At 39.6% G+C, this 15,226-nt stretch overlaps 3 protein-coding genes across 5 annotated transcripts; 2 read left to right on the forward strand and 1 right to left on the reverse strand.

The window, feature by feature from the left end:
• The first annotated feature begins 198 nt into the window (after positions 1-198).
• nmt2 (N-myristoyltransferase 2) lies at positions 199-10,135 on the forward strand. Its single transcript, XM_086077770.1, has 12 exons — positions 199-407; positions 797-914; positions 1,908-2,049; positions 3,162-3,280; positions 3,366-3,457; positions 3,686-3,802; positions 4,301-4,471; positions 4,575-4,683; positions 4,766-4,936; positions 6,541-6,708; positions 7,352-7,489; positions 7,567-10,135. The coding sequence occupies exons 1-12, from the start codon at positions 295-297 to the stop codon at positions 7,585-7,587; spliced, it is 1,479 nt and encodes a 492-aa protein (XP_085933896.1). The 5' UTR covers positions 199-294; the 3' UTR covers positions 7,588-10,135.
• On the reverse strand, positions 9,962-12,852 carry rpp38 (ribonuclease P/MRP 38 subunit). 2 transcript variants are annotated; one of them, XM_086077772.1, is made up of 2 exons: positions 12,743-12,852; positions 9,962-11,176 (listed from the first exon to the last, which is right to left on the reverse strand). In XM_086077772.1, the coding sequence occupies exon 2, from the start codon at positions 11,166-11,168 to the stop codon at positions 10,371-10,373; it is 798 nt and encodes a 265-aa protein (XP_085933898.1). In that variant the 5' UTR covers positions 11,169-11,176; positions 12,743-12,852; the 3' UTR covers positions 9,962-10,370. The 2 variants fall into 2 exon arrangements, with proteins under 2 accessions (XP_085933898.1, XP_085933897.1); XM_086077771.1 differs by lacking the exon at positions 12,743-12,852 and adding an exon at positions 12,212-12,346.
• On the forward strand, positions 12,757-15,207 carry acbd7 (acyl-CoA binding domain containing 7). 2 transcript variants are annotated; one of them, XM_086077774.1, is made up of 4 exons: positions 12,757-12,924; positions 14,402-14,519; positions 14,673-14,735; positions 14,817-15,207. In XM_086077774.1, the coding sequence occupies exons 1-4, from the start codon at positions 12,916-12,918 to the stop codon at positions 14,885-14,887; spliced, it is 261 nt and encodes an 86-aa protein (XP_085933900.1). In that variant the 5' UTR covers positions 12,757-12,915; the 3' UTR covers positions 14,888-15,207. The 2 variants fall into 2 exon arrangements, with proteins under 2 accessions (XP_085933900.1, XP_085933899.1); XM_086077773.1 differs by having other exon boundaries at positions 12,760-12,927.
• The last annotated feature ends 19 nt before the right edge of the window (positions 15,208-15,226 follow it).

Below are 15,226 nucleotides of genomic sequence, written 5' to 3' on the forward strand. Positions count from 1 at the left end.
TTTTTGACCAATATGCATTTCTAACAGCCCACCATCATTTTTACAATCTATACCAATGTGAAAGAACCAATTAGAATTAGTGTGGGTACCTAATATTGTGTTTTGCATGGAGCAAAGGTTATCACGTTTTTTTTTTTGTATTACCGCCATTTGGCCTCAGAGTGGTGCTGTTTCCCCAATCGTAGGTTTTCTTTTGTTTTTCCGGTGAGTCGCCACTAGCCACGATCTCTATCAGACAGCACTCCGGTAGTTTTTTTTTCTCCTCTTTTTTTCTTTTTTTTTTTAAACGTCTTAATGATGGCGGAGGACAGCGAATCCGCCGCCAGCCAGCAGAGCTTGGAGCTGGACGACCAGGACACTTGCGGGATAGACGGGGACAACGAGGAGGAGAACGAGAACGCGCAAGGGTGCGGACGGCCTGTCGTACATCACAGTTTATGAGCGTGTATTTATGTTTGCGTGTGTGTGTGCTCGGTGGCTAATGCAGCTAGCTGATACAAACACAACCACACTGTGGGGCTGTCCTTCTAAACTAGCAACCTCTCTAAAAGTTGTGGATTAAAACGGTCACGACGCCGTTCATTTGAACTACTTTAACACACACTACCCACGCCGGTGTCTTGACTTTAATGGAAGGATGTCAGGCAAACCGTTAGCGAGCTAGCGCAGCTGTCATTCGTTGCTATGGCAGCTAACGTTAGCCCGCTGCCTCCCAGCCTGCCTCACCGTGTGTGTGTGTGTGACTATCTCGAGTCCGTGTTTGCTTTAAAACGTGACTTTGTCCTCATGTCCGCAGGAGCCCCGGCGGGGATTTGGGGGCCAAGAAAAAGAAGAAGAAGCAGAAGAGGAAGAAAGAAAAGCCAAGCTCTGGAGGAGCCAAGTCGGACTCTGCCTCTGACTCTCAAGACATCAAGGTGAGCACTCCATCCATTCAGGACCGTTTTATATGATATCTTTACCATCTCTATAACGTTGTCATGTATAAACAGGAATTTCTTATCTTGACGAGAGCATGTCATAAAATATGAACTTTTAATTATTTCTATACTACAGTGGTAGGCTTTGCGTCTGTGACGTTGGCCTTCAGTGGGTACTTACCCGACTTAATCCACCTGTTAAGTAGGCTTTATACGATCAAGATTTTGGAGTTGATCAGTGATTTTCTAAAAACAATAACTGATCACCAATCGATCAAAAGATGGAGCAATTTATCCAGTTAATCAACTTGTTTTTTGTGTGTGTGTGGTTTTTTTACTGTATGTACTTTGCAACGTTATTGGTTTGGGGAAATTCTCATTCAGCTGTCTGTTTCTTTTGTAATTCATCAATAGATTTTGGCACAACAAACTGATCCCAGGAAACTTGTCTGATTTCACATTGCCACTTAAAATATGACTTTCTCTGTTTGGAATTTACAGCACAGCACATTTAGTTGAATCACGTTGCCCTTGTCACACTATCACGAGTGAGCAACGATGATAGATCTTGTGGGATGTGAATATAGCTGCTTCATGCCATGCCACAACAGAGAAAAACTTTGGCTAATGCTACTGTTGTCTTGCTTCAACAGCTGTAAACAAGTAAACACACTTAGCAGCTATAACTTCCCCGCTCCCCATTCTCCAAACCTGCCCTTTTTGCTCGCATTGGAAGCTTGCTGTGTTCAGTTCTACATTTTTTCTCCCCTCTACTTGCACAGGACGCAGCATGTGTGTGTCATGGTGAGCACATTCTCAATGCCGTTTGGTCCTGGATTTGGCCCTATCTACGCAAATTGCATTGACTTTATACGTAACCGCGTCACGGGAATAGCAAAACCCACGTTCATTTTGACTGCAGAATAGCTCATATCCTCGTTTTGTTCTATTCCCATCCTGAAGCACTTTATGTCTATTGTCACTCTACAGAATCCTGGCTTGCCCATCCAGAAGTTGCAGGACATCCAACGAGCTATGGAGTTGCTGTCCTGTCAAGGCCCTGCTAAGAACATTGATGAGGCGGCCAAGCACAAGTACCAGTTCTGGGACACACAGCCGGTACCCAAGTTAAGTAAGTTCACATTAATATTAGTACGTTAATGACTGACGGACTAAATAGGCAGCAACAGCAGTAAATAAAGTAGTAACCAGTCAATGCTATTATTTGGGAAATGCAGTGAAACCCCCGAAGTCATTCACCACAAAAGTGAGACAATTTGGAATTCAACCAACATTGTCAAGAAAATTATGCTCCAAAAGTCAAATAATGGAGCTCAAACCTTCACCGTGTGATGTCAGCAAAGCTCTGCTCTTTATTTTGTCTTACGGAGTATTTACTGTACTGATGTTTTCCACAAATAATTGGTTAATTGAAATTTGCATATTAATTTCTTAGGTATTTTTTAAATTTTGTATTTATTTCAATAAATACATGATTAATGGTTTATTGTCAATAAAATTTAAAGTATGGGTAAAATATGCTTTTGCATTGAATTTGTATATTTTATGAATTATTTGTTAATTAATTGTAATAATATATATAGGTGAATATTGTATAGATTAAAGCATTATGGCTCAAGACTAGCATAATGCCAATCAGTGGTACTTTAACTTAATTGACCAGAGAAGTTTGCCACCACAGATTCTTGCCACCATTTCATGTTTGTCATGCATCATAAATGGGTGAGTAGTTTTACTTTTAGTTTTATTTAGTTTAATTGACGTGGTTAACATCTCACTACATATGTAGGTGACAGTTAGGAATGGTAAAAATGTCACTTGAAACATAATACAAATTCTGTTATGGTGACATTTTGAACACGGAAATAACTGATGTTAAAAAAAAATTCTTGTGGTATTATTATTTTTATTTTTTTAATGAGAAGATCTTAGACGTCAACCTGCATAATTTTACTCTTTTTCTGCCTTAGTGCCATCTACTGGTTTTAGCTTGACACACTGCTGATCTATGCCAGAAACAAATCCAATAATTACAAGTACCGGTGTGGCCGGGTGAGCTCCCAAGGCTTGCTTTATAGCACCAGAGTAATCTGGTTTCCAAGGCGATAAAAAAAAAAAAAAGTAGCAGACGACAGTACTTCAGATTGGAAAATTTAATTTGGCAATAATGGGCAAGTAGTAAGTGATGCCACAGGTCTGACAGGAGTTGTGCTGTGTGTGCAGATGAGGTGGTGACGAGTCACGGCCCCATTGAGGCTGACAAAGAAAATATCCGGCAGGAGCCATATTCCTTACCTCAAGGCTTCATGTGGGACACACTAGATCTGAGTAATGCAGATGTAGTGAGTACAGTTGATGTCTCAAATGCAAAAAATGGTCTTGTTAACAGATCGTAATGTCATGAGGTACTGATTTTTTTTTTTTAAGCTGAAGGAGCTGTACACGTTGTTAAATGAGAACTACGTGGAGGATGACGATAACATGTTTCGATTTGATTATTCACCAAGCTTCCTCAAATGGTAAGTGCTCACTTCTGCAACTCTCTAAATTTAGATATTGAAAAGTTCTGAGGGAATGTCACTAGTCCGTTATCTTTAATGCTCGTTACACAATACATGCTCATTCAAATACAGTACATGCATGGGCATTTCAAACAGACACATAGCTCCCAACTAACTAGATAAGTAGTATAGCGTCAGATCACTATGTATCTGGAAGCATTTTCATTTTGTGCTCTTCCTCTTCAGGGCTTTACGTCCACCTGGTTGGTTGCCTCAGTGGCACTGCGGGGTGAGAGTCTCCTCAAATAAGAAGCTTGTCGGCTTCATCAGTGCCATCCCCGCAGACATCCGCATTTATGACACGTGAGTATTCATAAATTATCATACATACCCACTGGTGATATTGAAAATTGTCCTTTTACAAATGTATTAGGTGATGGGCAGTATGTGTATTTAGGCTTAAAGTGGGGAGTTCCCATTGTGACGCAAGAAAAAAATATGTCAACGCTTTGGAATTACTTAAATTTTTCATCAAATGTAATCTGATCTAAGTGATAGTAAAATAGACAAACACAGTCTGCTTAAACTAATCACAAACAGTTAAACAGTAGATTTTTTATTGGACACCAATTAAATGTTTTTAAGGCCTTTTCACACTGCACTTAGTTTTCTTGGTGTTATAAAGAGTGCAGGTGACAAGGGTGCGCCAGTGCAAGCTTGCCCATATTTGGAAGTGGCTACTTTGTGGCCAATCAGGAAGCAGCTTAGACTATTAGCATTCTGAAATCTCTCCGCCAACCTGCAATTATCAGGACAATAACAAAGTATACAATGCTTAATTCTGCATTTGCGCTGCTTTAGATTGAAGAGGATGGTGGAAATCAACTTCCTGTGTGTCCATAAGAAGCTGCGTTCAAAGCGTGTGGCGCCGGTTCTCATCAGAGAAATCACGCGGCGGGTCAACCTGGAAGGAATATTTCAGGCAGTGTACACAGCAGGCGTCGTGCTGCCTAAACCAGTGTCCACGTGCAGGTAAGCTTTCATGCCCTCGGACGACTGCTTCAAAACGGGCCAAAAATATATAGAATGGCAAAAGCCAGTGAAATACAGTATCAACTTATGTGTCATCATGCAGGTATTGGCATCGATCTCTAAACCCCAGAAAGCTTGTGGAAGTTAAATTCTCCCACCTGAGCAGAAACATGACCCTTCAAAGAACCATGAAACTCTACAGACTACCAGATGTAAAGCCTCCCCTCAACCCAGCTTCTCTTATTACAAAGAGTATTCACTTCATGTAATTGCTCATTGTCCCCGTCGCCGCAGAGCACCAAGACAGCAGGGCTGCGGCCGATGGAGCGGCGCGACATTCGGCAGGTGACCGAACTGCTGCAGAAGTACTTGAGACGCTTCCAGCTGGCGCCTTCCATGAGCGACGAGGAGGTGGCTCACTGGCTCCTCCCGCAGGAGAACATTATAGACACATACGTCGTTGAGGTAGCTGCAAAAATTTACAGTTGATATAAAAAACATTTTTTAAAAAGTCTACACACCCCTCTTCAAAGCATACTAGAACAGATGAGTCATTGAACAAGAGCTCCAAAGTTGTGCGTTCATTCTGAACACAGCCACATTCTCACTTGGAAGAGGATGTGCGCACTTCTGCAACCTCATAAATCTTACTGCCCTATTTAAGGTCCAGGCAGTAGTACATTATTTGTCTTCACAAGTAGGACATGTTACTAGTGAGGTAAAACTATGCACTGCTTGATATCTGTGTGCTACTAGGGAAGTGCTAAATGTTTAATAACGTACATAGTTGTCCTCGTATGCCAAAGTAGCCGTACTCAAGAGGACAAAGGGCATACTTGTACATGGACTTAATATCAGGGATAACAAATAAATGCTCAGACAGCTTACGATAAAGCCGTTTGAGCATTTATTCACAGGACACTAGTTTTCCATTCATAATTCTCTCTAGTAGGATATCGAATGAGGGTTCAAACTGCTTGTTATTAAGGCTTGTGAACATTTTATTTGGATAGCATACTAGTGCAGGGGTCTGAAAAAAACAAAAACATTTACTTTGTGATTAAATATTTAATTTGGATTAATGTTAGATAAAAATGAATAGTTGAATATTCAAGACAAATGTAAGAGTCCACATTTTTAAGTTGTCAAATAAAGAGAGATGAAAGGTTTATTAAAATGTTTTTTAAATGACTTAGAAATGTCCAAAAAGTGACTATAAAATGTCCGAAGAGGAAAAGCCGAATATTACCATAAAATGTCAGCGAATTGGATAAAAAATTTAAAAAAAAGACAGAAAAGAAAATGTTAAAAAAGTAACCCGAAAATGTCCAAAAGCAAATTAAGAAATCCCCAAAATTACCATAAAATGTCTTTGGAATTAGTCCCCCAAAAAGTCGGAAAATGTATTTTTAAAAAGGCAGAAAATATATTGTTTAAAAAGTTTTAACTTTAAAAAATTCCAAAAACAAAAGAAGAAATCCTGAAAATTACCATAAAATGTCCACAAAATTTCCCAAAATGTCAGAAATTTTTGAGCAAAAAAGGCAAAAAAAAATTGTCAACAAATAGCCATGAAATGTAAAATGTTAAATGTAAAAAAAAATAAAAGGTATGAGAGAGGCAAAAAAAAAAAAAAAAGACCATGTCCATAAAATTGCCCAAAAATGTCAGAAATTTGACAGAAAAGAAGAAAGGTCTACAAATGTATTTAACAAAGTTTGAAAACTTGCCACCAAAAAAATCCCAAAACAATAGACGAAAGGTAGAAGAAAATTCATCTCTACGTATTGGATGCTGCATTATTTTTCAGTTTTGGTGCAGCTCTAATTACCGGTAGCTATTAAGCCCTCAGTACATTAGACTTAACACTAACACGCTGTTTCCTTTATCACAGTGTTCAAACAATTTGCGGCTCCAGACATATTTTTGCTTATTTATTTGACTGTCCTAGTGCCCTGAATTGTGAAGACAACGAATGTACTACGTGATAAGGAATAAATGCTCAAACGAGCTTCCACACTCATCACTGTAGCATGTCAGCCATCTTGAAGCTGCTCTTGTCCCTTCAGGGTGCTGGTGGCGTCTTGACCGACTTTGCTAGTTTCTACACTCTTCCCTCCACGGTGATGCACCACCCTCTACATAGGAGTTTGAAGGCTGCATACTCCTTTTACAATGTTCACACGCAAACGCCGCTGCTGGACTTAATGAATGACGCCCTGATCCTCGCCAAACTGGTAATTAAGTCATCTGTATTTATTAACTTTTTCACTGCCATTGACGGCTTTAGACGTCAAAAATTAATTTGAACTATTTCTGTTCGTTAAACATTTTTTCCACTTTTAATAAGAGTATGAAAACCTAGAAAAAAGTTATTGTACATTTAGAACAGATATAAAATTTGTGATTAATCGTGAGTTAACTATTGAAGTAATGTGATTAATAACAATTTAAAAATGTAATCGCCTGACGACCTAATTTATAATAATCTTTTATTTTTTTTTTTTTAAATAATCTTTTTTTTAAACCAATTTTTTAATCATCTTTTCTTCTCGTTTTTAAAATAATATTTTTTCAAAAAAAAAAAGATTGTTAAAATTAGGGCGTCAGGCGATTAAAATTGTAATTGTAATTAATCGCATGACTTCAATTGTTAACTCATGATTAATCACAAATTGTATATCTCGTCTAAATGTACAATATTTTTTTCATATTCTTGTTAACAAAAGTGGGAAAAAAATGTTAAACTAATAGAAATAGTTCAAATGAATTTTTGACGTCTATAGCCGTCAATGGCAGTGAATGAGTTAAGGGCAGTACGGTGGTCTAGTGAAGTGTTCTCAACCCTTGCTACACTACGGTGCTTTTTTTCCTCAACAGAAAGGCTTTGACGTGTTCAATGCTTTGGATCTAATGGAGAATAACGTTTTTCTGGAAAAGCTCAAGTTTGGTATAGGAGATGGAAATCTACAGTATTACCTCTACAACTGGAAATGTCCCCCTATGGATGTTGATAAGGTCAGTGAGCAGGATTTGATTACTTTTTACCTTTAAAAAAAAAAAATGTATTGAATAAAAATGTAAATCTGTTTCAGGTTGGCCTGGTCCTTCAGTAGCCCCGTGCCTTTACGGTTGCTACACTCACACACACACGTATACACACAAACAAACCCACGCAATGAGGACACAAGGTCAGGCAATTACGTACCTGCACACACAGGTCACCCGAGCCAGACTACCGTGAAAAAAAGAACCTTTATTCTGGGAAGATTTGTTTTTCCCCTTTTCGCTTTTTTTTTTTCCAACTCACTTGGAGGTGAAAAAAAAAAAAAAAACACTGTTAGAATTCTCAACATTCTGAATGTGAACGTCATGTTATGCCTGAGACGTCCGCTCACGTTTGACGCAAATCAGTGTGGCATGCACGGAGATCACCGGCATGCCCTCATTGTCATATACAGTATGTAAACACGGCAACTGATAAGCAACTTTTCTCATTTTTTGGGAAGTTACGTTGTCCCTCAGTAATACTGCGCCTCACAAATAGAGGGCTGTTCATGCAGTATATATCATTCGTCTGCTAGGTACATAAAGACTTGTATACTGTCATAGTCATTAAACCAACTGGTGCATTGATTTTGTTTTTTTCTGAAAAAAAATTTGAGTTGCTTGTACAGCATGATGCCATGCACTCAGTTTAGGACTTTTTTTTATTTTTTTTATGAAGAATGTATTACATCAATGAAGCACAATTTTTCAGTTTCGAAAAGGTCGTGGCTAATGTTTGAAAACCTGCTTTGGTGTGAAAGTGAGCTGCTACCATTTTACAATGCTCTGGCGTGCAAATAGCATTTAAAGCTGTGGGTGCGGAACCTGAGGCCCTTAAGAGCATTTGATGTGGCCTGGAAGTCAGCCCCAAAAATGTCTTCTTTACAATGTGGTCTATGCGCCCCCACTAGTCTAATCACAACATTCTGATTAGTATTGCGTTTGTGGAATATGGAAAAAAGCAGCAAATCCATTGTTATTCATCTCAGGGGGCGGCCATTTTGCTACTTGCTTGCAACTGAAAATGACATCACAAATTGCTCAGGGCTCAGGTAATGAGCAATCGCGGCTCAGCTTGCCAACATCACATGACCAAACTCAGAAAACTGTTGAGCCGTGATTGGAGTCCTGAGCAAGTGTGATGTCATTTTCAGTCAATATTAAGTGACAAAATGGCTGCCCCCTGAAATGGATAAAAGCGGGTAGATTTTGCTGCATAATTCATATTCTGCAACTACAATATTAATCAGAATGCTTTGTTTATATTAGTGTAGGTGTATCCAACATATTGTAAAGCAATTTTGGGTTGCCTTCCACTTAAATAAAATAAAACTAAATACTCATAACAGACTGCTCACAAAAAGTTCGGGATATTGTGCAGGCACGAGGTTGAAATTTGCCACATTCCTTTGTCCCATGTTTCAATACGTTTTGCATCACTTAAATTCATACATTAGTCTAGCTCTCAGAGAACGTAATTAAAAACTCCACTTAATTCAAACCATCTTATTTGACATATATATATATACCAGAAAAGTGTTTCAGCCACAATCAGGTCACGTCAGCAATGAAATCAACAAAAGCTCCAAATGAAAAGATGATAGGTGCAGAGTGAAGACCAGTCATCAACAAAACAGCAAATTCTCTTGTCTTCCTGTTGTGGTTGGGAGAGAGTGGAGTCTTGCGGACAAAAGAGCATTTCGTTCAGTCAGAAAATAAGCTGCTTGAAAGCATTTCTTGTTTTTTTTTGTCATTCCATATGTAAAAATGTGCTGTCAATCACATTCCCCGTTAAGTGATTCCCTCCAGAGAGGATTATCTGGGGGAAATAGGCTACATACATTTGATTATTTTTCCGCAGTTTTTGATGTCTTCGTCCTTGTCCATTTTATTCACTTTCTACTCGTATTGTGTCAGAACCAAATGTTTTTTTTTTTTAGTTTGTGCAGCTAAATACATGGGAAAAATCTATTTATAATTGGACTTGTGACGGTTTTCCTCTCTATAGAAGTCTAAACGGGGCAACCAGAGAACTGTGATATGATTTGGTTGATCTTGCTGTTTCTGTTCACGTAAGCCCTCTGTTCCATTTTTGTATTTGAGATGTTTTCTTTTTTTTTGTGCTTTTCCTCTCCTCCCTTTACAACAGATGAAGAAAGCACAGTCTGCTTAAGTCAGAGCTCTTTTTTTTATATGATTGAAACCTGGAGTGAGTTGAATTCACCAAGATGGCTCAACTTTTAATGTACAACATAAACGAATGCTGGTTGTGTCTCCAAAACGTGTGAATGTTGCGCATGTTGCTGGAGTGACTGTAGTATCGTTACAAGCCCAGGCCCTTTAGTGATAACTCTGACCCCGAGAACCTGCCTTATTTGGAAGATTTTTTTTTTCAGGAGTTTGACATTACGGGGTAAACAAACACATACAGCTTTATCAAACTGAAGAACAATATTTTTTATTCAAATCCATTATAAGCTGTGAAAAAGGCTGACAGAACTTGTACCAGCATCATTGTAGACCACATGACGCCATGCAATTAACAATCTGTTTCAACAAACGCCGTCTATACCAGCATGGATATTTGAATAAATTCACATGACAAAATCAAAACAAGGCTGATGTACTTTGTTTTCTCCCCGTGTTTTGCATTTTTGGGGAAAAGCTTTGTTGTTACTTGACTACTGAGGTCATGTAAAATGTGTTGTTACTGCTGAGATTAATAGCTGGAGTAATTAAATTCTGAGCCTTGGATGCTTGCTGAATTGGAAAACTAACTTTAGAAGGGTTTTTTTCAACCACAAATTTAATCGTGGTGAGAAGAAAGAAAAAAAGCCAAATCAAAAATATTTCACTTTTCCTGTTTCAGTTTCTGCTTTCTTTTTATCTTGGCTGGGTTTGAAACTATTTTTTTCACTTTGAGAGGTTGCAGCGTGCCGGCTTCACTCTCCGGCTCTCGTTTCCTTTTCTGGCCTGCCCTTTGTCCACCCTCCACTTTAGTGTCAATATTGTGTTGCAATTCCACACCAGGTGCTGCACCTTGTAGCCAAGCAACATCCAGCGAGGGCACCCTCGGTATGATGGCTTCCACGGTGTCACCGAACGCCTCGGCCTCGTCCTTGCTGTCGCCTTGGCAACCGCTGCGCCTGAACCCCAGAGCCAGGACGCTCTTGAGGCCCAACGGACCGGCCACACTCACGCTTAACCGCGGAACCTGGCAGGCGGGCACGCCTCTGCTGGCGCTGAGCGGTATCAGGTGGTTGGTCATGTGCTTGGGTTTGACCGACTTGCACACCAAAACCAGCTTGAGTTGGTTCCTCTCCAGAGCTTTGGTGACCTCATTGATGCCCAGGGCGAGCTGTCGCCTAGCTGCCGCATCCGTCCAGCCGCCTTTGGGCGGATCCTCCTTATCCGTATCCGTAGATGAGGGATCCGGATCTCTTTTTTTCCTCCACGGCCGAAACACCTTCACTTCCTTCTTCTCAAGCCCCATGGAAATTAGTTTGTTTTTCAAGGTTGTCAGTATAAAGTTCATGTCGTTTTGTGGAAGCGGGCTCCAGCTCAGCGCAAAAGGCGATGTGAACAACGTCTTGACCTTGATTTGCTTTTTGCGAGTCTTTTCGCTGACAGTTTTTCCCGGGGTCTCCATTTACGCCACTGGAATACAAAATTAAGAATCAGCGACATGTCATCTGTTTAATAAAGACGACACTGCATAAAATATTGATAGAGTAGACAATATTTGTATTGTACTCTTTGCGTGTTCAATTAACTGAATGGTGAGATTCTGGTGAAGAAGTCCCTTTGCAAAGGTATAATTATTCAGAAGCTTCTGATCACACAAAATGAAGACACTCAAGCAGTGTTCCGTTCAGATTGTGTGTCTCTCCTCCTCTCGCACACAGTTTTTTATTCCAAGTCAGTGCTCCCCTCCCATGAGCAAGTTCCCATGAGTACAAATCAGATTAGACTTGAACAATAGTAAATCAGCCTGTCCTTGGACTCTCTTCGACCGGACACAGACTGGTACAAACTATACTCCCCTTAGAAAAGAAACCTGTTACCCTTCTCTTTCCCAGGCAAGAGAACAAAGGACTATAGATTGGCTTAACATATGAATTAACTGTTGTCTTATATGTATATCTTTATAACTAATATCCAAAACGGTTAAAATATCAATTGAAACTGAAAAACTATGTTAATAATCCAACAATATGTAAAATAATCAACTGGCAGAAAATGGAAAAAACATACCGTGTGGGCCAAAATTAATTATGAACTCATAAATATTCATTTAAAAATCAGGTAATACAGTCATTTAAGACAAAAGAAAAAGTGGATTCTAAAAAGGAAATAAATAGTTTCAAGCTAAATGGAATGATAAAAAATAAATGAGTGGCGGAAGGAAGCAATACGGGCAGGGGTGCAGGAAAGAAGGAAGGCTGCAAGGATACATGCATTTATCAGGTGTGATGGGGGGAAAAAAAGATTATAGAAAAAAACTGCCAGAGAAAATTTGTATCATGTATTTTTTTTATGACACCGACGAAATACCTGCTTTTGAAAAAGAAAAGAAATATATATTTTTGGCCCACCGGGTGCAAGTGATCTTTCGTACCGTCCGTAATCATCGACTTAACGACAGCCAAAAGCCCAACAAAAAGACACAAAATATTATCAAACGGATTTTACCTGAATGTCGCCACTCAAAGCGATACAATTCTTATTTATATTCCCAGTTCAAATGATCGTGTAATACAACATTTTCCTTTCAAAACACACGCGCTAACTACAGGGCGCCGCCATCTTGTTTGAATTAGACCTAGCTTTATTTAAAAGGAAGTAGTAAACAGCGCAAACGTTTTTGTTAAAGGGACAGTAGGTCTGAGCAAATTTTTTAAATAAATTACTAAACTGAATGACATTGAAGTATTTTACGGAACTTTTTTTTAAAATATCATTTTGCGTGGTGTAATTTTATTTTGTGAAATTACATTCATACGGCAGTTAGCTTTGGAAACACACTTGGAGAACGTGTACTTCGACCCTTCCACTATATTCACGGCTATAATTTTAATTTTTGAAACTTTTTCATGATGTGATTTAAAAAATGCCTAATTTGACCTCAGAATTTCGCGTGTTCCTTGTGGACCTTTGCCCCAGACGTGACATCATGTGCAAGTGTACCGAGTGAACCGTTTTCTAGGGTGCGCATGCGCTTACGACAGCTTCTCCAACCAGCTTCTCCGTTACAGCCTAGTTCCGCCCCCCTCCTTCAGGGCCTTGTGCGAGCGACATTCTGCCATCAAACCGTTGTTTCTGCAATATCATCCAGCTGCACCCAGACCACGTATAAAAGAAGGACATCGGAGCTGCGGAAATACTTTCATCATAAAATGACTTCGGTGGTAATACCTCAATGCCTTTTCGTGTGCTTTCATCATTGCTGCAATCGTCGATGTTGACTTTGATCACGCGATCATGCGCTGTCTTATATTCACTGACATGCTGTATTACACTTTTCTTCACGTTTTAAGAGCATACCGCGTACGACTGGATGCTACACGGATTCTGCTGTTAATCTTTTACCCGTCCGTTATGACCAATATCTATGGTACAAGGTTGGAGAAACAACACTTAATATGCGGAGAGAATAGACTCGGGGTTCCCAAACTTCGGGTCGGTAAAGGGGTTGTTTCTTATTGATTATCGAGCTTCTTTATTTTTCCAATATGTCAAGTCAAATGTATTTATATACCCCTTTATCACAAAATAATCTCAAAAGGGCTTCGCAGTTGACAAATACTAACGACATCCCGAATCCCCCCAGCGCCCCTCCCCCTTTTTAAAATATATTTCTGCCACTTGCAGTAAATGCGACAATGTGATCTTTATCATCAGTTATCAGCAGTACAGAAAAACAGGGTGGGCCAAAAGTATGGATACAGTTTAAAATGAATGACCCCCCCCCCCCCCCCCCAATAAAAATAAACAAAAACATGAATGGTAGTTAATAACTGAGGCAAGGACGGAGTGGTGTTTAAAAGCAGGTTTGGGCAGGTAGGAAGGAAGACAGAAACTCAGTTTTAACGGAGAAACGTAGGATGCAAAATAAGCAGGTCTGAAGGAAAGATGGAATGAAGACAAGCACTGAAGAGGACGTTAGGGGGAATGAAGGAAAGAAGGCAGGGACAAGCCAAAAACAGGTCTAAGGTGGAAGGAAGGAGGGATGGCAGGAAAGAAAAATATGGTCTGAGGTGGAAGGAAGGAAATGAAGAAGTAAAGCAGGCCTGTGGTGGTTACATGATGAAAAGTACAACATAAAAAAACACTTAAAAACAAGCACAGAAAGAAAATATAGCTTTGTGAAATTATTAAACATTTTAACATACAGTGCAAGAAAAAGGAAGGAATTCAGGAAAGAAAAGATGCCAGGAAAAAAAAGTATCTGACGGAAAGAAAGGCACTAAAGGTGATGATGAGGGAAAGGCAATGGAAAGGTCGGAGTAAGAATGCTAAAATAAAAAGCAACTCTAAGGGAAGGGAACGATGCCAGGAAAAACTGTAAATATAATCAAATGAAAACATTATGTAAGTTTATACCCTCTTGTCCCACCGTGTAGCAGATTTCTATTTGGAGCTGCCAAAGTTTGGGAAACCCCACTTTAGATTGTATTTATCCGTCCTGCTGTGTCCTAGATTCTTTGTGGAGTAGAAGTAGGAACAAAAGCACCAGTCTTGCATAAAAGCCTTTTGTTTAGCACCCTCGTGGTGTTCTAATAGGTTACCAAGTTCACGTACGGTACTATATGTGCCCATTACTTCACCGCGGTTGTTAACGGTTAATAATCAATAGCGCTGTCTTTCTGTTATCACCCGCAGGCAGAGTTTGAGAAGGCGGCGGAAGACGTGAAGAACTTGAAGACGAGGCCGTCGGACCAGGAGTTGCTTGACCTCTACGGCTTGTATAAACAGGCTAACGTCGGAGACATTGACACCGGTATGACAAACGACATCCGTAATGAATTGATCATTTCTTCAGGGGCGGAGCTACTTGGTGGCAAGCGAATGTATCATCTTATGGCCACCCCACTGAAACATTTCTGACTATGCCCCTGCATTTCTTAACACTGTGCGATTTCACGTTTTCCAGATAGGCCGGGTTTGTTCGACATGAAGGGGAAAGCCAAGTGGGATGCATGGAACTCTAGGAAAGGTAGAAATCAAAATCTTTTGCTGTGAAATATAACAACTTTGTGTTTTTTAACCTGTCGTTTGTATTTCTGTGTTCTGTCAGGAATGTCCAAGGAGGACGCCATGTCCGCCTACATCGCACTCGCGAAGGAGCTCATCAGCAAACTGGGTTAAAAGAAGGGAATACTGCACTAAATAAAAAACTAAAATGAGGCTGCTATCAAGAAGAATAACACCTTCTAATGATGCTAATTTTTAAACGATTCTTTTTTCTTTCTTTTTTTTACATAGCTTCTTTCCATTCAAAATTTGAATGTGTAGCATATGCCAATTAATTCTCCATGTTTATGTGTGAATGTTAACCTGCTAATGTGCAGTAATGTCATCGGTTAATTTAATCAAACTTTTAATCCGTACTAGAACAGAAAGACTGAAATACTGACGATGGTATTAATGTTCATGCTTTGAAAATAAAACGTATGCACTGTCTTACACATCGGATTTGTGGATTGT

Source organism: Leptonotus elevatus, chromosome 6 (assembly GCF_054856555.1).
Source record: "Leptonotus elevatus isolate MCC_2025b chromosome 6, RoL_Lele_1.0, whole genome shotgun sequence".
Classification (NCBI taxonomy): domain Eukaryota; kingdom Metazoa; phylum Chordata; class Actinopteri; order Syngnathiformes; family Syngnathidae; genus Leptonotus; species Leptonotus elevatus.